Source organism: Populus nigra, chromosome 5 (assembly GCF_951802175.1).
Source record: "Populus nigra chromosome 5, ddPopNigr1.1, whole genome shotgun sequence".
Lineage (NCBI taxonomy): Eukaryota > Viridiplantae > Streptophyta > Magnoliopsida > Malpighiales > Salicaceae > Populus > Populus nigra.
Genome location: NC_084856.1, coordinates 23,852,831 through 23,876,700, shown reverse-complemented (window position 1 = coordinate 23,876,700; position 23,870 = coordinate 23,852,831). Strand labels below are relative to the sequence as shown.

Below are 23,870 nucleotides of genomic sequence, written 5' to 3'. Positions count from 1 at the left end.
TGGCAATGCAATAAATCGCCTCCTAACAGTAAGAAAAACCATGCATAATGTTCTACGTGAATAGTGACTATGCAATTAATTTTTGAAAAGTTGTGTAGCGTTCTGCCCATGTTCCTTGCGCAAGCCTTCTGTGCACCCCGAAAGCATAAGCATCCTTCCCGTCATATCCTTTTGTTGCACTAATGTCACCATGCAGGTGTTTGCAGATCCATGAGGCCCCATATGTTGCAGATTGCGTTAGGAATTCTACCACTGAATTTCATAGTGGATATTTGTGATCTAACCTGTTGGAAAATGTCCTCAGCTAGTGTTGGGGCTGTCTGGTATTAGCTGTTGAAGACTCTTTTGTTCCGTTCTTGCCAAAGCAGGTAAACGGTTGTGGAGAGAACAAGGCGAGCTATAGTGTGCTGGATATCGTTCTTTTTGCAGTAATTTGTTGAACCCCACTGAAGAAGATTTGGCCAATTACAGCATGGCCAGTATATATTGGCCCTTGCAGTTACAGTTTCCCATACCTGGCGAGAGGTTGTGCTGTTGAAGAAAAGGTGCTCATGTGTCTCTGTTTGTAATCCACAGAATATACAAGCTGCATTCTGAATCTAAACCCAAAACCCAAAACCCCAAATCTCAAACCCTAAAACCATAACCCTAAACCCCCTAAACCCGGACCCCGAGCCCCGGGACCCAACCCCCGGCACCCAGCACCCGAACCACGAACCCCGACCCTAGCCCCGAACCCACAAACCCCAAACCCCAACCCCAACCCCAAACCCCAAAATCCCCCGAACCCCGAACCCTAAAACCCGAACCCCAAAACCCAAAACCAAAAACCAACCCAGAACCCGGGACTCGGGCCTTACCACCCGCGACCCTGAACCCGAGAACCCTCGACCCCGAACCCCGAAACCCCAACCCCAACCCAAAACCCCAAACCCAAACCCAACCCTAAACCCTAAACCCAAAACCCAAAACCCCGAAATGAAAACCGAAACCCAAAACTCAAAACCCTAAACCCGAACCCGAACCCGAACCCTACAAACCCCCGAACCCCGAACCCCCGAAACCCCAATCCTCAAACCCAACCCCAAACCCAAAACTCTAGACCCAAAAAACCCAAGACCCTAGACCCTAAACCCGAAAACCCCAAACCCCAATCCACAAACCCAATCCCAAACCTAAACCCTAAAACTCTAAACTCTAAAACTCTAAAACTCAAACCCTAAAACATTAAACCCTAAACCCTAGATGAGCCTAAACCCTAAACCCTAACCCCTAGACGAGCTTAAACCCTAAACCATAAACCCTAACCCCTAGACGAGCTTAAACCCTAAACCCTAAACCCTAACCCCTAACCCCTAAATCCAGAATCCTGAACCCGAAACCCCGAACCCGGAAACCCGGAACCGCGGAACCCCGAACCCACAACCCCGAACCCGTAACCTGGAACCCCAAACCTGAAACCCGAATCCCAAAACCCCAAACCCCAACCCCAAACCCCTAAACCCTAACCCTAAAACCTAAACTCTAAACTCTAAAACCCTAAAACCCAAACCCTAAACCCTAAAACCCCAAACACTAAACCCTAAACCCAAAATCCTTAACGAAACCTTGTACCCCAAACCCATAACCTGGAACATGGAACCTGGACACCGGACCTGAAACCCCAAACCCAAGTTCTAAACCCTAAACCCTAAAACCAAAACCCTTAACTAAAACATAAACCCTAAACCCTAAACCGAACCTCGAACCCCGAACCGGGAACCCTGAACCCTGCACCCGGACCCGGAACCCCAAAACCTTAAACCTTAAAACCCTAAACTCCAAAACTCAAAATCCAAAACTCTAAACTCTAAAACCCTAAACTCCAAAACCTAAAAACCTAAACCCAAAAACCCTAAACTCTAAAATCCTAAACCCTGAACTTTTTTTTTTATAAAAGTTAAGTTGTATAGATCCAAAAAAAGTACATGATACGGGAGATATACCCCAAGTATTACAAAGGACCTGGAAGGTCAACAAAAAAGAAAACAAGCTTGTACATCGAAAGAAAATATACAAAGCAGCACAAACCGTTCAGCCGGTTGATATAGAAATAATCAAAACTCAGGTAAGATAATCGCTCAACTGGAAGGTAAAAAAAATGGTGTCACACGATGTGTAGCTACCCGAGTTTTCATCTAGGGGATATCCTTCTTCTTTTTCCTCTTGCTAACAAGAGTAAATCCATTGTCATCACATCCAACAGATTGTGCAACAGATAGAGATTCTGGAGGACGTGCTCGAGATGGTGTCATCTTAGGTAAATCTATGGTAGGTACCCGAGATGAAGAGCTGGTTTCAGAAGATGACAAAGACATTTGCTTACTAGTAGTGCACACAGGCAATTCTAGTGGCAATGTGCTAGCATGGTCGTTTATGGACAGTGAAGTTATCGAATTAACATCCCCAAGATCAAATGGCTTCAGTTGAGGACTCAAAGGTTGACTCATCTGTGTCTGTCTCGTCTAAGGAATCTGTCTCTGTCTCAGGAATCTGTCTCTGTCTCAGCTGAGGAATCTAAGTCTTCAGAGGACATCTCATATGTGTTTGTGGCAGGAGAGGTAATGGCATTACCTTTACCCTGATGACTAGAAGAGGCATCACCGTTAACCTGCTTATCATCTGTGTCTATGGCAGGTAAGGCATTACCTTTACCCTGATGACTAGGAAAGGCATCACTGTTAACCTGCTTATCAGCTGAAGGCTGACATAAGTGACCAAAAACTTGGCACTTTTCACATCTCTTCGGCTTCCATTCATAGTTCACATGAACTTCTCTGATAGTAGCGGAGAACTCAATTTCAAATTTTTGGACAAATGGTAGAGATGCATCTACCTCCACACACAACCGCGCGTAGTCTAAGCACTTACATCCAAGTGTCAACTCATCACAAGAGAGTGGTTGGCCCACAATACTGGCTACCTCACTTAAACCCTCATTTGTCCATAAAAGAAAAGGTAGATCATATATCTGAATCCATACTGGAATTTTGGTGATCTTGTTCATGTTGAAGATAAACCCAGAATGTCATTTCTGCAGAATAATGGCTTTCTCGCCAAACATCTAAGGACCATTTTCAATTACCTTTTGTAGCTCATCTTCTGTTTTGAAATGAAACATTGTAAATCCATTGGCCAAAGATGTCACATCCTGAAGGCAATTGAATTCATAGCAGAATAAGAAAGCTTAAAACCAGAAAAAAAAAAAAAAAAAAAACTACTAGGCAACGATGCCACACCACAGAAGATTTCTCCCATAATCCCTTAGTTATTTTGAGACGAGCCTAAACCCTAAACCCAAACCTCAAACCCTAAACCCTAAACCCTAAACCTCAAATCCTAAACTAAACCCCAAAACCCTAAACCCTAATAAACCGTAAACCCCAAATCCTAAACTAAACCCTAATAAACCCTAAACCCTAAAATTCCAAATCCAAAACCATGAACTCTAATAAAACGTAAACCTTAAACCCTAAAACAGTAAACTGTAAAATGTAAACCATAAACCCTAACCCGAACCAGGAACACGAAACCCGGAACCAGGCACCCGAACCCGGTCCCGGAACCCCCCCGAACCCTAAACCCAAAACCCTAACCCCAAAACCCCGACCCCGAAACCCCAAACCCCTAAGTTTATAGTCGTCTTTAAAGAGCTTCTCCAACAGATAAGGCCAAGGGATTAGTTCCGGATGAGAATGCTGTGAGAGACTCTCTCAGCAACAAGAGAGGCCAAGTTTTTAGAACTATCATCGATATTCTTTTTAACAAAATAGATTGAGCAACTTATAGTCGTCTTTAATCCATCATTTATATATTGCATGTTTTTAATTTGACATTAGAACTTTATCTCAAATTTTAAGTGAATAGTAATCTCAACAACATTGTTTTTTTCTGTTGTCTTTCTCGGTCTTAATAATAATTTTATAATAAGAAAAAATAATTCCTTTAAAAAAAAATCCAGGGTTGTCTACCAAATCATTGCTGAATCAAACATTAAGTTACCAACACATAACTACCCAAAAGAGTTTCATTATGCTAGACTGAAGTGTTCAATCACAAGGCAATGAATAAAATATCAGAAAGCACCACATACATGTGCGAGCTAATTTCAGATCGAATCCTCTCCTTCTCCGAGGAATGTTACAAGATATACCAGTTGCAAACAAATAGAAAGCAATTCCTAGTTGCAACACCTCCAGCTTGTTCAAAGTCCCAAAAAATTCCCAAAGTCGGAAGGAGGGAACTAAAAATCTTCCTAATTTGGGCATTCTGATGCTCTGTGCCCCGACCGCCCACAATTAAAACAAGAGCCACCAAAGCTTCTGCTAGGCACAATAAAGATGTCATGTCAGTTTCAAACCTTCAACCACACAAGACAGCAAGAGATAAGAAACACAACAGGGGGAAAAAAAAGGGGATCAGGAAAAATGAAAAAAAGAAATCCACTAGTTGCCCACATCATGCATGTATCCAAACCTCATCCTATTGAGGTCACCAAAGATCTAATTAAATGCATGATTACTAGATTCAACCAGAAACATTTCTAAAAGCAATTACCAAACATTATCTCAAGGAAAGAATTAAACAAAAGTATAAGCAGGTCTTGACCAACAGATGAACCTACTAAAACTGTCGTTGCTATTGATATTGTGGCTTATTCTTTTAAGGTTAATCAGACTACAATATTGACATGTAAAACGTGCCCAAGTTTGCTATGAGAAAAGTAGATACCTATCCCGAGATGATGGCCTGCTTGATCTTCTACCACCAACCAGCCAATCATCTCCACTGCTTCTCGACATCCAGGACCTACTATTCTCATTACTGTTACTTCGACCACCTCGCCTATTCGTGCCTTCATCATCAGAATATCTACCACTTCCCTGACCACGGGAAGATCTAAAACCACCTCTCTGGCCCCTAGGACCCCCTCTAGCAGGACGATCCCTACTAGAAAACCTTCCATAAAAATCACTTGGAGGACCATCATCTTGCAATGCAGGCAGCTGCAAATGAAGTTAATAAAAAGATTTTAGGCTGCATACGATCATTGCAGCTAATTCAAGCAGCCTATGCGGGCAAGTACAACCATCAATAATGAGTGACCAAAATCTAAAAAGAACCTTGGTGATCTTTTCAATAGTGTTTCCAGGTGGTAGTTGCTTATTCAACAATTCTTTTGCAATCTCCTCTGGAAGATCAAAAACAGCTCCTTGAACCTGATATAAACACATTATATTTAGCGTGTTGTGAAGAATGCTATGCATCAAGAAGAAAAGAATCCAGTGAATATGTTCAGAACATCTTGCAGAATATACCCTTTCATCCGCAATTAGATGTATTTTTCCAATTTCATCAGCTGCTGCAGGATAAACATCAGAAAGAAATCCAGTAACAGATCTAGCGGATAGAAACCCTCTAGAATAGGTTGGATCCCGAGTCAACTGCAACGTTGTCCATCCCTGCAGATACAAGGGTCCAGTTCAAGTTACTGGCTAGATGCTAAGATAGCTATAAAGGTTGTAGTCCACCTATAACAGTAAAGGAAACAAATATACTGCAATTATCTAAAGAAAATAAAAATAGCAAACAGATAAGTTGCAAAACATAATACAAATAAACAAAACATCAGACTAAGTCCTAATCATAACACCTGATGGATTTGCACATTTACTACAATGCTAGAATAGAAAAGGGATACCATGTACATGTTAATCAGAAAAGGAAATGCTTCTAGAAGTTTGCAGCTGAAAATAACAAACTCAGGAATGTGCCAAGGCTGCATGCACGATTAAGCTAACAAGGTTCTGGGAAATCAGGGAATTTGGTTGACAGCAATACTTGCATCCATGGAACATGATCACAGATGTTATCGCAAGTTATCTGCACATGATTGAGTGAAAATGTGAAAGAACAGCGAGCAGTCCCACCAACCACTTGCATTGCAAAAAATGCGCTTTTTGTGAGCAATTTCTTAATAGTATTTAAACAGCAGCGGAAAGTTAACTAAATGTCCAACTAAAGACTAGCCTGATTAAAAAAGGAAACAAGCAATCATTGCAAGTAAGATCACATTTAATGTGCAACTTAAAAAAATTCATGAGCAACACCTACAATATATATATATATACACACACACACACATATCAAACACATGGTTATAAAATCAAAATCTGATTGCTAGTTATTTACTTGTTCATGGCTAATGAGAGACCGGGATGAAGGAGGCCGAGAAAATCCACTCAAATGTGCTAGTGCAGCAGCAAGAGCACTTGTTCCTTGTTCCTCAATCAATTTCTGGGCAGTTGGTGTGAAAAACTCTACAGACTCGGGATGAACTCCATTTAGGGTAGCAACAACTTGCTCAGTTGATGACTCCAAAAGCTCTTCAATAGCTGGTGGACTAACAAACTCAAACTTGCATCCCGCATCACGCTCTAGGGATCTGACAGTTCTCCTTTGACTGTTAGTGAACATCAAAATGGCAGTACCTTCCTTCCCTGCACGTCCAGTACGGCCAGAGCGATGCACGAAAGTTTCTGGATCATTAGGAAGTTCATAGTGGATAATCTGGAGAAAAGGGTCAACAAGGTCTCAAGTTTCTTAGCTGTTGAAAAAACAACCCGAGTGTTTGGAAATAAACAATGGGGAAAAGTTCCAATTGAAAAGATCTTGTATGAAAAGTTATCTAAGTATTGAAAATTATATATCTACATCCATGGTTTTCATAATGATTGATGCACATTTCTCCCAATGATTACACATCAATAAAATAACAACTCAGCCTGTCTCAATCAGAGCTAATGGTATAAATTCCATATTCTGAGTCCTCATAGATACAAAATCTAATCTTCAATATTAACTGCGATGGGAGAGTCTGTCGCAGTTAATGTTTTTTGTAGAAAAAACAAACTTGCTTTTTCCCCTAATTCTAGCATATTTTTAAAATGCATAAAACTGACTACCATAAAAATAAATCAGAAAATTACAAAAAGAACAGAACTTTCTTTATGCAATCATTAAAAAACTAATTCCACGACTTTACCAAATCAACATTTGGGATATCAAGCCCACGAGATGCAACGTCTGTGGCAACAAGCACAGTGAACTTTCCCTGTCGAAAACCATTCAAAGTTCTCTCCCTCTGATGCTGAGATATATCTCCATGCAATGCCTCGGAAGCTATACTCTGTGTTAATGCCATGGATACTTCATCAGCATCTCGTTTGGTCCGAGTAAAGATAATAGTCTTCTCGCCCTTTGCATAGACCTAAATACAATGGAAATGTTTTCTGCTTTAGAAACAACAGTTACCTCTGGTTCAGAAAGGGTGATGCTAATTCACTACAAAAATTGTTATTCTCACCACTTCTTTCTTAAAATAACTATTGTAACCTCTTTATGTAATGAAGAGGATATTTTAAACTGGAATTTAATAAACATTATGAAGAAGATATATTAGTCATTTTAAGAGAATCAAGTGGTGGGAATAACAAAACTGTTAATGAATTTAGTTGTACCCTTTCTGAAATCACTTCGACCAATAATGAGTTCTATTATCACAATAGTAATTGATAATGAATGAAACAAAAATGCATTCAATAGTAAATACTTACTAATAACCTAAATGTTTTATCATAGAAGCAAGCTTGCCATTTAAAGTACCACTTTCCACTCAGACAGGAACTATAAGTGACACATATAAATGCGTATAACAAAATCCTAGAAGGATTTTCTAATTGATGGTATTCAAGAGCGTGCCTACAGAATTCTAGCATGATTTTAGTTGCTTATCATGGAAGTGCTTCCCCAAGTTCAATTTTCCAAAGTTTCCTTCTTGTCCGATTCTGTGACAATCTTCTAAAACATAGCAGACTAAAAGAGTCTATTTAAGAAGTCCCAAAATCTTTATATATATATAGGGAAAACAAAGTTCAGATCCTGCAATGCTGAAAAATGTTTTCGATTAAGATATGATGAGATGTTGACACCTCATAAGGCACAAGGACAAAATGGAGATATTTTAAGTTTTAATTTGTTGTAAAGTAAGCAAATGGAGCATTTTATTTTTGGCTCTGAACAAGCAACGCCTACACAAACTATCAGGAAACAAATTCGAACAAAAATCTCTTCAGAACTCAAGCAGGCTCAGACATCCATAGAAACTCCAATAATAAAGACAAATGGATTTTGAATGATGGGACTGCCAACTCATACCGTTACAAGGTCACTGAGAATGGTTCGCTTTGATGTTGCTGTGGTTGATATTGCATAAAGTTTGATTCCTTCAGCCAGCTTTTCTTCTCGGTCCCCGACCTGTAAAAGTGGAAAGGATTAATTACATGTTTTTGGGTTAAGTCAGATAAATTTAATTATCTTCTTGTTTACCCTCAATCTGCAAGCAGTAAGTTATTCCTTTTCTTTTCTTTCTTTCCATTTCCATACCCAACTCCAAAAATTATTCTGTGCTGGTAAAGACTTTTATTATCCAGTACCAACAGACAATTGCAATAACAAGAATCAAAGAACACAAAGACATTAAAAAAAGAAAGGGATTATACCAAATCAATTTGCAAAGGATTGTCCAAATATTTCCTTGCTAATTTTTTTACCCAGGTGGGCATAGTTGCAGAGAAAAGCATGCTCTGGCGCTTTGATGGTAGACGTTCTAAAATAACTTCCACATCCTCCTCAAATCCAAATGAAAGCATTTGATCAGCCTCATCGAGAACCAAATATTCAACTTCTCCCAGTTTGAGGCTGTTACCTTTCAGTAGGTCGATGATTCGACCTGGAGTTCCAACCACAACATCAACCCCACGAGAAAGAGCATTTTGTTGTGTGGCATAGGAAACCCCTCCATAGACACAAACAGTGCTCAAATAAGGTGCAGACTCTTTAATTTCTTTCTCTACTTGCTTTGCTAGCTCCCGAGTTGGTGCTAAGACCAAAACTTTAGGAAGCCTACCAGTTCGCCTGTCAAAAAGCAAAATAAAGACATTAATTAATAAGCTCATGAATACACGGAATTAAAAGGAGATGGACATCTGCAGCAGGCAAAGGGAGCACCCACCTTTGGGAACCTCTTAGCTCAGCATCTTCAGTAAGGCGTTTAATGATTGGAATGCCGAAGGCTAATGTCTTGCCAGTCCCAGTCTTGGCACGAGCAATGAGATCTCGTCCTTCCAGAGTCGGAATTAAAACAGCTCTCTAAATCATTGAAAAGCAAAAGGATAAGTTAGGACATAAAAAAGGGATAATAGCAGGACACAAGATAGTAAAATAGCTAAATATCTCAAACAAGTAATGGACTAGGAAAATAAGGGACAGGACATTGATGATATCTCAAATAACATGTATTAGTTCATTTTTATCAAAAAATAAATAAAGGAAAAAAAAAACCATGTATTAGTGCTGCAAAGCAAAGAAAAGAGTAAGATAGGAAATATGTAGAGCTATGGAATGGAAAGGAGCAAGACCAACAATAGTTACCGGATAAAAATATGGTAATAAACCAAAAAAAAGAAAAAAGGAAAGGAAAAGAGGAAAGTACAGACTTGAATGGGGAAAAGGTGAGTGATTCCTCGATTCTGGAGGGTTTGGACAAGGCGTTGAGGCAAACCCAATTTAGAAATGTCAAGTTCGTCCTCACTAGTATTGCTGTTTGGCTCAGTTTCAGAAGAGTCGTAATCGACAGCATCGTCGGTATCAGCATCAGCTTCAAAATCAGAAAACCCATCTAACCCTTTGAAGGCCTCTTCGCTGAGGATGGGATTGGGGGTAGCGATAGCACCAGGTGGAGTGAAGGTGCTGTTGGTATTAATAATAAGGCTGTGTTTAAAGCTAAGTTGTGTTTTGGCTATCAAAGAATTGAAGTGGGGAGGCTTTTCAGACAAAAAAGAAGCAGACGAGGAAGAAAGTGGCATAGCTGATGACAAATTTGCGGCTGTTGTTGTTGTCGCTGCTGCTGCTCTTCTACAACTAGTAGTGGTCTTTGAATGGAAGATAGAAGAAACCCCAATTACAGTAGAAGTAGAAGCCATTTTATCTTCTTCTTCTTTATTTCCTGCTCCACTCCTCAAGGTAAGGCAGCGAGTCTATGGAAAAATAGAGAGAAGGAAAGAATGGGATATTTTTAGGGTGTAGGCGCCGAGGGAGTGTAGTAGTAGAAGTTAGCAGCAAGGAAGATAAGGCCGCGCTTCTCCAAAACGTGTGGCTTTGCACACCTCCTCCTTTGCTTCTTGTTGCTATAGACAGACAGACAGAGATATTTGTGTTCCTTCTATGCTTCATTTTGTGGGCTGTCTCACTGGCCCATTAAACGTTCCTCGTTTTTTTCTTTTTGCACTTGACTTGAACCATCAGAAGAAAAGGAAATTTTTTAATCTTAAAAATTAAAATAACATCGTTCCTTGTGCAAACCAGAGAAACGGATCGTCTTAGACCTTAGCACCAAGTGGAATACTTACTCTATTAAATAATATTGCATATATTCATATCCTCCATTATAACCATTCAGTCTTCTGATTACATGACATGACGTCGCCCTTTACACAGTACCACCTTCATTCACCATCTTTTCTAGTAACTAAATTGGCTTTGCTGCTGCAGAATAAACCAATTCAAGAACGGGAAAACATGCTCGATTAGGCATCAGCTCCAGTATCATGAGTGTTTCTTCGAAAGATCTTCCACGAATCTGATCAATTACTCTCCGTGCTTCCTGAGCAGACATGCTTATATGCCGACCTAAAGCAGATACTTCTGCATGAGGTTCCTTTTTGCTCAAATGTCCTAGTCTAGTAGGAAGAGCACTTCTTCGTTGTTCTTCGATCAATTTCTGGGCAGATGGGGCGAAAAATTGTGAGGACTCAGGCTGAACTCCGTCTCAAGTTGCAACCATTTGCTCAGCTGATGACTCCAAAACCTCTTCAATAGCTGGTGGATTGACAAACTCAAATTTGCACCCCGCAACACGCTCCAGGATCTGATTGCACTCCTTTGATTGCTGGTAAACATTAAAATAACAGTACCTTCCTTCCCTGCACAACCAGTACGACCACATCGATGCACAAAAGTTTCTGGATCATCGGGAAGCTCGAATAACCTAAAAAAAGGTGTCACATTTCTCAGTATATTGAAATCAGTAAATTGCAACCAACATGTTAGAATAAAAAACTAGGTGGACAAATTCCAATTATAAAGGTCCCATGAGTTGCTGGATTACTACTTTACTACTCAGCTCTACACATCTTTGGCATTTGTTTACTTTCCTTTTTTTACTTGCCATGGCCAAATCCAAAATTTATTACCTGCAAGTAAAGCCATTTCTCTCCCAATGCCAACAGATACTTGCAATAGCAAGAAAGGGAAAGGGAAAGTAAACGAGAAAAAACAAGAATAAAAGAAAAGGGGTTATACCAGATCAATCTGCAAAAGACTGTCCAAATATTTCCTTGCCAATTTCTTAACCCAGGAAGTCAAAGTTGCAGAGAAAAACATGCTCTGGTGCTTTGATGGTAGATTTCCGAAAATAATTTCCACATCCTCCTCCAATCCAAATGAAAGCATTTGATCAGCTTCATCAAGGACCAATACTCAACCTCTCCCAATTTGAGGCTGTTACCTTTCAATAGTTCAATGGTTCGACCTGGAGTTCCAACTACAATGTCAACCCCGCGAGAAAGAGCATTTTGCTGGATGATATACGAAACCCCTCCATAGGCACAGACAGTATTCAAGTAAGGTGCAGACCTTTTCATTTCTTTCTCTACTTGCTTTGCTAACACCCGAGTCGGTGTTAGGACCAAAACTCTAGGAAGCCTACCATTAGGCCTGTAAAGTTAGAAAAGAAAGACATTGAGGTCATGAATTCAAAGAATTATAAAGGGAGACATGATATGTGGCATTGTGAGTATCTGTGAACTTGTTTGTTCAGTGAGGCGTTTGATGATGGGAATGCCAAAAGCTAATGCCTTTCCAGTCCGATTCTTTACACGAGCAATGATATCTCGACCTTCTAGTGCCGGGACTAAAACAGCTCTCTAAATCATTCAAGGGAAAAACAAAAGCAATACAATCTTGAAAAACAATAAGAGGATACTCCATAAGAAAATACTATCCAGTATTGCAAATAAAGAGATGAAGGGGAAAAGGAGGGAAGTACTGACTTGAATGGTGAAAAGAATAGTAATTCCTTGAGTGTGAAGAGTTTGGATAAGTCGCTGAGGCAAACACAAGTTGGAAATGTCAAGCTGGTCATTTGGGCGGGTGGTTTCGTGATTCAGAGCATCAGTGCCATCTTTAAAATTATCGTCAAGTTGGGTATTTTCGGCGAGGATAGAATTGGGAGTGGAGATGGCACTGAGAATGAAGCTGCTGATGGAAGTAGCAGTGGTAGTAATAAATTGAGTTTTGTCTATCAAAGAGTTTAAGCGAGGCCTGTGCCTGTCAGTTTCAGTCAAAAAAGAAGCACAGAAATAAGAAGAAGATGGAGAATGGAGATGATATCCTCCTCCGACAACTACCACTGCTAATAGGCGTAGCAGAATGGAATATGGAAGAAACCTTTATTACACCGCTACAATTACTAACCATAATGAAGAGGAGAGTGTCAAACAAGGGAGAAAAGGGGGCTCGGCTACCTTTCTTATTTTAAAGTATTTTTTTATTTAGAAATATATAAAAATAATATTTTTTTTATTTTTTAAATTAATTTTTAATATTAACTTATTAAAACAATCTATAAAAAAAAAAAAGAACTCAAAGCCGAGGGGCTCTTCCTCGCAATGACTATGGGGATAAAAAAATGAAATTTGTGAAAATATTTTTTTTAATCACAAAAACAAACAATAAATAGAGTTTTCATAACTTATAATGTATGATATTTTTATTGTTTTTATAAAATATTAAGTTAATATTTTTTAATATTTTAATGTGTTGATATAAAAAATTTAAAAATAATAAAATATTTTTAAAAACTACTTCCATCACAAAATCAACACGTGTAGATATCACCTCTCTTTTTTTAATTTTTTTAATTTGTAATTAATAACTTCTTTCTTATTTTTTTAATCCTTTAGATTAACTTTTTTTAATAATAATTGATGTTTTAAATTGTTTTTAAGATTTCATAGTATTTTAAGAAATTAATTTAATTTATTTGTAAATTAAAAATAGATAAGAATGTGATTAAAATTAATACATTTTATAAATAAAAAAAAGTATAAAAATAACTTTTATTTTTTATATCAGTTTCCATTTCAATCAACAACACTTATTTAATTCATCATTTTTTATATTTTTAATATATTTTAATAGATTTATAATCATCTTTCCATTCTTTAATTTAAAATTTAAAATAATAATAAATTAATTTTTTTTGCTTTATTTTTTCCTTTTCAATTAATTGTTTTTAATTTTATTTTTTAATATTAATTTTTTTTTCTATTTAGTCATAACACTTTCATGACACGGTCTTGAAACTAGACCCACATCCAAGACTTTTGGGTCTGGTTTTGCAGTCAAACCCACTTAAATATGGGTCATGCAAGTTTAATATTATTATTAATATTAAAAAAAAATTTGAAAACAACCGTAGATTTGATTTGAAGAGTAAAATTAAAAGCTATAAGAACTTGAGTCAAGCATGTTTAATATTATTATTAATATTATAAATATTATCATTAATAAATTTTAAAAAAATATTATTACTATTAAAAAAATCATAAATTTTATTTGAAGGGTGAAATTAAAAATTATTGTTGTTGTTGTCGTCATTGTCGTCGTTGATATTCTTATTATTAATATTATTATGATTGTTAGTGTTATTTTTATTCTTAATATTTCTATTATTATCAAATTTGAAAAAACAATATGATTACTATTAAAGAAAAACCATAAATTTGATTTGAAGGGATTAAAAAACTATAAGAACCAAGGTTTGATGAGTTTATTATTATTATTAGACGAACTAGACCTCAGAAACTTGAATCTGACTAGGACGTTAGACCCAAGTTTATAATCATTAGTATTCTTATTATTATTATTATTATTATTATCATCATTATCATTAATAATATTTTAAAAAAATATTATTACTATTAAAGAAAAATCATAAATTTGATTTTAAATGAAAAAAAAATTATAAGAACCTGGGTCAGATAAGTTTAATATTAATATTAATATTAAAAATATTATTATTTATATTATAAATATTACTATTGATATTATAGTTAATATTATATATATTACTCTTGGGTCAGATGTTGCAGTCAGACCCAGACTCTTGAATCTAGCTTTACAGATAGATTTAACGCTATTAAATATTAGCATTTTTTATATTTTTTAATAATATTTTAAAAAAATATTATTACTATAAAAAAAACCATATATTTAATTTCAAATAATAAAAAATTATAAAAAATTTAATATTATTATTAATATTATAAATATTATTATTTATATTATAAATATTACAATTAATATTATAAATATTAGTTTTGCATAAGATATTGCAGTCATCCAGCCTCTAACTTTCCAGATATATTTAACACTATTAAATATTAGCATTTTTTTATATTTTTTATGCTAAAAAAAAAATTAGTCGCTGCGTAGCCAGGCGACCCCCATTAGGACTTTGTAAAAAAAGCAGTGGAGCAAAGAAGGAAAGGAAGAAGAAAGAAAAGAAAATTGGAAACCAGAAAAGACATTGAAATATTGCAATTCCCTCTCTTTCTATCTATTTAATAGCAATAACAATCCTCTCTTCCGCGTTCTAAAGCGGTAGCAACGTCAGCAGCGCTTCATTTTATCTCATGAAATCAAATCATTCAGTTAGGTACTTGGTTTGTAAACGAAGCAAGGCCTCCGTCAGTCAGATCTCCTCTCCTCCCCCTCTCCCTAACTAATATCCTCGTAAGCCGGCGGTTTCATTTCTATCATCGCAATATTCATCGATTAATACTACCACTTTTACATTTATTTATTTATAGCAAGAGGAGTTAATTCATGCCTTTTTTTATTTTTTCATTTTTCTCCTCTCTCTTACTGACAGTAATGATTCAGTTAGGGTTTGCAATTTTCGAAGCTCTCTTCCTCCTCCAATCTTACGAAGATTATTAACTCATTGTTTCTCCTGAGGTTTGTTTGTATCTACTTCTTACGCTCGTTATTTTTAGAAGAATTAATGCTTTCTTATTCTCTGTTTTCGTCATACAACAGGTATATATATACAACCTTACACTTTCCTAACAGAATAAGGAAAGACTAATTACTTTCTAAACTAGGAAACCAAATATTGTAGGAATCCCGCAAATTGTAGGAATCCTAATACAAGTTAACATTCCCCCTCGAGTTGGTGCATAGATGTCGCACATGCCCAACTTGTCAAGAAACCTGGAGAACTTGTTACTAGAAACCGCCTTAGTGAGGATATCTGCTACTTGGTCATCCGTTCCTATGGGAGGAACCTCAATTACTTTGTTATCTAGCTTTTCTTTAATAAAGAACCGATCAACCTCTACATGTTTGGTCTTATCATGTTGCACTGGGTTATGAGCAATATCACGAGCAGCTTTATTGTCACAAAATAACTTCATCGGTTGGCTATGGTTGACCCCCACATCTTGTAATAGAAACTTAAGCCACAAGATTTCACAGATACCGAGTGCCATGCCTTTAAATTCAGCTTCTGCGCTTGATCTTGACACAACATTTTCTTCTTACTTCTCCACGTTACTAGATTTCCTCCAACAAAGGTAAAATACCCGGATGTCGAACGCCTATCATCCGTGGATCCGGCCCAATCAGCATTCGTATAGCACTCAATTTTGAAATGCCTGTTTTTTCAAAATAGAACTCCTTTACCAGGGCTTCCTTTCAAGTAACTCAATATTCTCATGACTGCACTCATTTGTTGTTCTCCTGGATTGTGCATATATTGACTAATTACGCTCAAGGCATGAGACAGATCCGGTCTAGTGTGACTCAAGTACATCAATCTTCCTACTAACCGTTGATACCTCCCTTTATCAATCGATCCTTGGGTCCGATCAATACCCAACTTCATTCCTTCAGCCAACGGAGTGGATACCAGCTTGCACGTTGTCATACCGGTTTCTTTTAATAGGTCAAGAACATACTTTCTTTGCTATAGAAATATCCCGGACTTGCACCTCGACACTTCAATTCCAAGAAAATATTTTAAAGAACCAAGATCTTTCATTTCAAATTCTGTGGACAAATAGTTTTTCAAGACTGCTTGCTCAGCAGGATCGTTACCAGTAACTACCATATCATCCACATATACAATGAGAGTTGTAACCTTTCCATCCCGGTGTTTCAGGAATAACGTGTGATCCCAATTACTTTGTCTATACCTGAATGCTCTCATTGATTTGGTAAACCTACCAAACCAGGCTCGTGGAGACTGCTTCAACCCATATAATGATTTCTTAAGTCTACATACCTTGGGTTTCCGTATGTCCGGATCACTCCATCCGGGTGGAAGGTCTATGTAAATCTCCTCAGTTAAATCTCCATGGAGGAATGCATTTTTTTACATCAAATTGTTGCAAAGGCCAATCTAGATTTGCTGCTAAGGACAGTAGAACACGAACTGTGTTGATTTTTGCCACTGGTGCAAATGTATCAGTGTAGTTGATGCCATATTTCTGTGTATATCCCTTTGCCACCAATCTTGCCTTAAAGCGATCTATTGTTCCATCTGCTTTGTATTTCACTATATAGACCCATTTGCATCCCACAGATTTCTTCCCAGCTGGTAAGTCAGTTATTTCCCAGGTAGCATTCTTCTTCAACGATCTCAATTCTTCATTCATTGCATCTTTCCAACAGGAATCTGCTAAGGCCTCCTGCACACTGTTAGGAATAGATACAGTAGATAATTGATATACAAATGACTTATTTGATTCTGACAGGTGACCGGTAGACACATAATTGTTTAATGGGTATCTCACTCTTGAATCAGAATTTGGCTCACTCATGGAATACTTGTGTTTACACTTAAGATCTGCCTCGTAAATAGGTTTGGGAATACCTCGATTAATACGCTCTGGAAGGTGACGGGGTGGAATTGCATCCGGTGTGGGAGACGATTGGTTATGAGAATTAACAAAGGATGAGTTCATACTTGGATCATGTATACCATCAGAAGAAAAATCTTGTGACAATTGCTGCAGTTGTTGCTCGGTTCTATTATAAGTAGTAGGCTGCAGCTCATTATCAAGCCCCAACCTCGTGGGACCAGTGGGCTGTTCTTCCTCCTGCAATGTTTGTTGCTCCTTAAAATCATTGTTTTTAGTAGCCTGATCACCATAACATAGGGATTGCTGCTCTTATCCAGGTGATGTGTACTCTGGGCGTGATGACTGCACTGGTTGCTCTTCGTGTAGCTCGTTTCTAGCCATAGAAGAGTAATCAAATGTCAAAACTTCAGTATTATCTCAGGTCAGAACTTCACTGCTTCGATACTCCTCCTGAAGTGAGGACGTGGAAGGTCCAAAAAACATTTCATTCTCATGAAAATTCATATCCTGTGTAATAAACATTCTTTTACTCGAAGGATGATAACAACGATACCCTTTCTGGGTAGTAGCATAGCCCAAAAAAACACAACGAATGGCGCGAGGTTCCAGTTTATTATGCCGTTGAGGAGGATGCAGGTGAACAAAAGCTACACACCCCACGACCCGAGGGGGAAGATTAGGAGTCGGTGGACTGCTAATCTGAGATGTGAGAGCCTGAAATGGTGTATGGAAGTTGATAGTATGAGAAGGAAGACGATTAATAAGATAAGCTGCGGATGTAAGCGCCTCTCCCCAATACTGTAGAGGCAGATGTGCTGCAATGAGTGAAGCACGAACCATTTCTAACAGGTGTCTATTTTTTCGTTCAGCAACCCTATTCTGTTGAGGAGTATACGGACACGTGGTCTGATGAACAATCCCATGCAGTTCCAGGAAGGAACGAAGTTCTAAATTAACATATTCACCCCTATTGTCACTTCTAAGAACTTGGATCTTGCTGTTGTATTGCACCGTAATCATTTTATGAAACCTCTGAAAGGCTGAACTGACTTCGCTTTTTGATTTCAACAAAGCAACCCAAGTCATTCTGGTACAATCATCAATAAAAGTAACAAACCAGTGAGCACCACCAAGAGTAGCTATTTTCGACGGTCCCTATATATCAGAATGCACAATCATAAAAGGAATGGTACTTTTATTGAAACTTGGAGGAAAAGAGGTTCGATGGCTCTTATCCATTTCACAAACATCACACTTAAATTGGGAAACATCACTCCTGACAAACAAACTAGGAAATAACTTATGTAGATAGCTGAAGGAAGCATGCCCAAGACGTCTGTGCCACATCCAGATATCCGACACTTTATTAGTATTCCTTTGAGACCCATAACTGGAAAGCGCTTGAGTCAGCAAGCTAGAACTTCTGGTGGTCAGTTCCAAGTAATAAAGTTTTCCTCTTCTAATACCATAACCAATCGTCTTCCGCGTCCGGATATCCTTAAAAACACAAAAATAGGGCCAAAAAATAACCAAACAATGTAAGGTAAGGGTTATTTGAGCAACAGACAACAAATTATAGTTTAAAGAAGGAACCACAAGAACAGTGTCAAGTTCCATGGTATCAGTAAGGGAAACAGTGCCTTCCCTAATAACAGGGATGAAATTACCATTAGCAACATTGACCTCGGTTTGGGCTTATATTTTTAGTGATGGAACCTGTCTAGAATCGCAAGTCATATGTTCAGTAACTCCGGAATCAATTATCCATGTATTATTCATAACAGAAGTAGAAGTACTTAGTGCCTTACCATCTCTACCTGTTGCAGCAACCATGGCAGATGCCTTGTCTGCTATCTGGTCTGAATTCGTCCTGGTTTCTGCAATCGAGGCTCGTGACTTGTTGCACCGAGGATCACGGGTTTTATCCCAATTCTCAGGATATCCAATCAGCTCAAAACAACGACTCTTGGAGTGTCCTGGCAGGCCACAGTGTGGGCATTTTCCTTGGGAACGATCCCAGCTTGGCTGGCTAGGCCGAGTTTGCCCATTTTCCACATCTACAGGCACCTTTTGAATTATACTAAACCTATGTATCAGAGATACATTGTCCGCATCATCTTTATGGTCCCGGTTTGTGCTTCTCTTCTTTCTCACTTGCTACTATTATATTTATAATAGTTCAATTAAGAAACATGAAGGCAAAAAGGGTAAGTTGCTTGTATTGTGTGTGTGTGAGTGAGAGAGAGAGAGATTTTATTAAATAACCAAGATAGTAAATAATGAAAAAACATGTGCATATAATCTAACGGACTTTGTGTTCTATTTTTTTTAAAGAATGGAAAAAGAGTGAGTAGAAAAAGGTTTTATTAATAATTAAGATGTTGTATAACGAAACATGCATAATTTGTGTGTTAAAGGAAAAAAAGTGAAGAGGTTATTTGTTATGGAATTTCTAATTGTCGTTAATACAAAGACCGCATTAGTTACTAAAGTTACTGGAAGAGTGAGGTTTATTATTGTATGAATAACCCGCTAACTGGACAGGTAATAGAAATAGGTTGGTTATTGGTCTACGTATTCAGACTTTCTTGTAGTGGAGTGAACAATAAATGAAGAAAAAAATGCTCCTTTTCACAGGGACTTGCTAAGAGCAACAATCTGTTTTCTTCTACCACCCTTTCCAGGTTATTTTAGAGTTGTTTGGCTGGCTTTCATTAAATAAAAATCCTTCACCCTCAGCAGCTAGTTAAACATATTCAAATACATATTTGTGAACGGATGGTCTCAAAATTCAAAGAAAGCATACTTTGTGCTTGTTAGTTGATTCACAAATTGTGTGGAACAATCTGTTTGTCTTGTTCCTTTAACTGCTTTAGAAAGGTGTAACTGAGAAATTTTCTATTGGTTAAACATTCACAGGTTTATGCATTGCTGTCTTTCTTGTCCCTGATTTTTCCAGAGAGTTCTATCTATTTCAATTCCATATGTGAAGTGTAAGCGTACATGTATTTCATTTCATTAAAAAAATTGCAGTAGCTCTATCTATTTATATACAATGTATAAAGATCTGTATTTATATCCAAATGTCACAACATATTTTCTATCAAAATAGCAAGCATCTGCAAACATTCCCATTTGATCTTGGAATTATTGATTACTTGTCATCGTCAATTGTTTGTTTATCTTTTTCTTTTTTGCTTCAAAATACATATGCATAGTTGAAGTACTCCTTCGGACATACAGATTATATCAGTAAGACATATAGTGTACATCATTGCAATTGTAGATCGAATCAGCAGGGCATTTAAGGTCTATAAACACTAAGATTTTCTGGGAAAGAATGGTTGGTTACAAATATTGCCTGGTGATGGTGGTTGTTATAGTAGTGTTATTATCATGTTGGATGGCTTAGTTCCACTAGGAATCAACCCAAGGGTTCTTCTGTGGCCCACAAGTGGTCTGTCCTGGGTTAGATCCACATATCTAGCTGTTGTGTCATTTGACAAGCTCTTGAGGTGCCACTTTGGGTCAGGAAGTCTTTTATATGTTCTGCAGCAGCATAGATTGCCTATCTTCCCCTTTCTAACATTGTCTAACCAAATTGTGACGGTAACCAGCTCAATGTTTTTCTACTTTCATTGTGTTATCGATCCTTTCACTTGACACCACTATTATTCCTTGTCGTTCTACCATATGCACCTGGGAATGAATAAGCGACCTTCTCCAGCATCCCACTATAACCCAAAAAATTTACTTGGACAAGTGGCTCACATACTAATAATAGTTACATGGGTTAAGCTTTATCTGTGTATATACTGTATGAACCATATATGCTAATGATTGGTTTACTGTTTCAGTTATGAAGCTTGGGTCATTTATAACTTTATATCCTTATGTCTGGCTTGGGTTGGTGGCCCCGGAGCAGTTGTGCTAAGTTTAAGTGGTCGGGCTATGAAGCCATCATGGTGTCTGATGACTTGTTGCTTTCCTCTCATACCGCTGAATGGGTGAGTTTCTCTTCTTCTATGGCTTTTGGCATGCTCAAATCTCATTTTCTCTTTTTGGTTAGAAAATATGGATTGGATAGTCTACAGTCCTATTTTCTGTGAAGGCTTTTATCATTAATTTATGTCTGAGTTTGAGTTTGGATTCAATGCAGCCGTTTTATTCGAAAGGTGCAAGCAGGGTTGTTTGCAATTTGTGATTCTGAAGCCCTTCTTAGTTGCTGTTACATATACTTTATGCAAAAGGGAAATACATGGATGAAAATTTCAGTCCTAAACAATCATATTTGTATCTCACCATTATATACATAATCTCCTATACTCTGGCGTTGTATGCTTTGGCATTGTTTTATGTGGCATGCAAAGATCTACTTCAGCCTTTCAATCCAGTTCCAAAGTTTATCATCATCAAATCTGTTGTTTTCTTGACATACTGGCAGGTAAAATTTTATCCACAGTTTGTTATCATTGCAAAGCTTTACAGACTGATTGTAAAGTTTTGTTTGCACACAATGTGCTAATAGTTTCATGCTATGTGATGTCCATGAAGAGCAAAGACAACACATGATTCTCTTGTGTGTTGAGGAACATTTTCAAGGGTATGCATATTGGATTTAAAAATGGCTTGACCTGTACGCAACCTCTTGCCTGGCTTCTTATCTGTTAAACTTGCTACAAGTTTTAGTTTGATATAACATATTTTGTACCCTATATGTCCAAGGGCACATGTAATCAGCCTTTTTTGACTGCTAAAAGTTGTGCTGCTAGTTTTAGACAATTATATTTTTTAGAACTTTTGGTGGCTTTTACCTTTCCTATTCACTGTTTGTGCACAAGTTGCAGAGTTTTAGCATTTCTTTGATGCAAAAATAAAGTTATGCGTAGTCACTGTAGAACAATTCTGGTGCAACATAATAAAGAACAAAACCAAAACAAGATAATAGAGTATATTAATGAAAACTTTAATTGAAGTCCTCAAGAAATCAAGTAGTTTAAATAGCAATATAACTTTAGTACTTTGGCAACTCTCAAACCTTATTTCTCGAAAGCTCTCAATTGAAATCCCCCCACCCTAAAACACAGTTAACCATAAAGAAGACATTTAAATACTCAATAAGTATCTCAATTAAAAAAAATATCTAGAACAGGATTGTCTAGACTCAATAGGACTAATTTACTAGATAGGATCTTTTCTGCTAGGAAAGAAAATAAATTTCTTAGAAAATTTTCATTTTATTGTTATTCTGACTTTCTTCCTGCATCAAATTCCTAAGTATAACATGCATTCCTTTTTCTAAGAGAGGTATAATGTTGTTTGAGCTGTGTACTTTCTCTTAGAACTGGAAGGGGATATACTTGTACATGATAGTTGTGTCTTCTGTTTGTTGTTTTTCTTCTTTGCAGTGTTTAGGTTTAGTGTGTTAAATTTATCAACTGAGAATAAAAAAAAAGGAATAAAAAAATATGAGCTTGGGGATCTTCTAGTCATGTTTCTTTTCTTTCTTCTTTAGGGAGTTCTGGTTTTTCTGGCTGCAAAGTCTGGATTCATTAAGGATGCAGAAAAAGCTGCTCAGTTTCAAGATTTTATTATATGCGTTGAGATGCTTATAGCTGTTGTTGGTCATCTTTATACATTTCCATACAAAGAGTATGTTGGTGCAAATATTGCTGGTTCATGTGATCTGACACGTAGTCTTGCACATGCCTTGAAGTTGAATGACTTATACCATGACACTGTTCACTAGGTATGCCTACAAGTTTTTGTTTCTTCCCATGGGTTCTTTCAAAAACTGCCTATGGCAATTCTAATGATTATTAAGTTATTTGCAGTTTGCACCAACTTATCATGATTATGTGCTATACAACCATACTGAGGGTGATGATGGAACAAAAAAGTATCGCTCGCGCACCTTTGTGCCAACTGGCCAGGAGATGGATGATGTGAGAAAAAACAAACTCATGTTTGGAAACAAGATGGATGAGCTATCCAGTCACTCTTCCTCTGCCACAAGCACCCCCAAAAATGATTCCTCAGTGCCCCATCCTGCACATTCTGATGTAATGAAATCTTCCCACCTTTTAGGTGCTTCTGATTCTTTATCCTCGCCATATGATATGTCGCTTATTGACAAGGACTTCTCCAACTACCCTGCAAAAGTTGTTGCTGCAAATGAAACTAGGATTAGGTGACAAGAATGGGGGAACTGCAACAAATGGGTAAGAAAAGTTTCCTTCAAAAAGGGAGTTGAGGAATATGAGGTCATCTTTTTGCTCCAGGAAAGCTAATCTCAAGAGTGTTTTGTAGTCCTCGATCCTCTACTTTCGTTTGGTTTAAGCATTCCAGTTGTTGAAGTCAGGACCCTTTGATTGCGATTTAATTGCCCCATCTAGGGTTATCTGCCTTTGTTACCCATTATTCTTTGTCGATACATAACTTTTAGATGTCATACTTAAGACATTATAGGTTCATCGTGAAAATGGTTGGATTGTTTTTTACCCTTAGAATATCAGTGATTGTCCACCCTGCTTCCACTTGCGTTCTAGAAAAGAAAGTTTTAGATATTACATTTGCAATATGAAATTGGGTTGTGAACTTGTTTCTGCTGTTCCATAAGTGCTAACCCAAGGCCATTATTTGAGTTGTGGATTTAACTCATCATGGCTACTTACACTTTGGTTTGCCATTGTTGTCATAACCATTTTTATTGTGTCATACTATAGAGGATAGGGTACTTATAGCTTTTCTTGGTGGTTATGTGATTGGAAGTTTGATGCTGGA

General features: G+C 37.4%; 2 protein-coding genes and 1 pseudogene across 2 annotated transcripts; 1 reads left to right on the top strand and 2 right to left on the bottom strand.

The window, feature by feature from the left end:
• Window positions 1-2,524: 2,524 nt before the first annotated feature.
• LOC133694931 (uncharacterized) lies at window positions 2,525-3,046 on the bottom strand. Its single transcript, XM_062116617.1, has one exon. It carries the CDS (start codon window positions 3,044-3,046, stop codon window positions 2,525-2,527), a length of 522 nt encoding a protein of 173 aa, XP_061972601.1.
• A 1,006-nt stretch (window positions 3,047-4,052) lies between these two features.
• Window positions 4,053-10,287, bottom strand: LOC133694258 (DEAD-box ATP-dependent RNA helicase 3, chloroplastic-like). The gene is made up of 10 exons (XM_062115751.1): window positions 9,597-10,287; window positions 9,113-9,249; window positions 8,601-9,015; window positions 8,257-8,355; window positions 7,085-7,309; window positions 6,232-6,609; window positions 5,358-5,501; window positions 5,163-5,258; window positions 4,771-5,045; window positions 4,053-4,361 (listed from the first exon to the last, which is right to left on the bottom strand). The coding sequence occupies exons 1-10, from the start codon at window positions 10,080-10,082 to the stop codon at window positions 4,295-4,297; spliced, it is 2,322 nt and encodes a 773-aa protein (XP_061971735.1). The 5' UTR covers window positions 10,083-10,287; the 3' UTR covers window positions 4,053-4,294.
• Window positions 10,288-20,980: 10,693 nt separating this feature from the next.
• On the top strand, window positions 20,981-23,686 carry LOC133694930 (uncharacterized; annotated as a pseudogene).
• Window positions 23,687-23,870: the final 184 nt, after the last annotated feature.

Coding starts and splice junctions, on each gene's coding strand:
- LOC133694258 (XM_062115751.1), bottom strand. CDS start 10,082: ATGGCTTCTACTTCTACTGTAATTGGGGTTTCTTCTATCTTCCATTCA. Junction 6,610..7,084: donor ATATCCCAAATGTTGATTTG/GTAAAGTCGTGG, acceptor CCTTTTCTCCAG/ATTATCCACTATGAACTTCC. Junction 5,046..5,162: donor CTATTGAAAAGATCACCAAG/GTTCTTTTTAGA, acceptor CTTCATTTGCAG/CTGCCTGCATTGCAAGATGA.
- LOC133694931 (XM_062116617.1), bottom strand. CDS start 3,046: ATGAACAAGATCACCAAAATTCCAGTATGGATTCAGATATATGATCTA.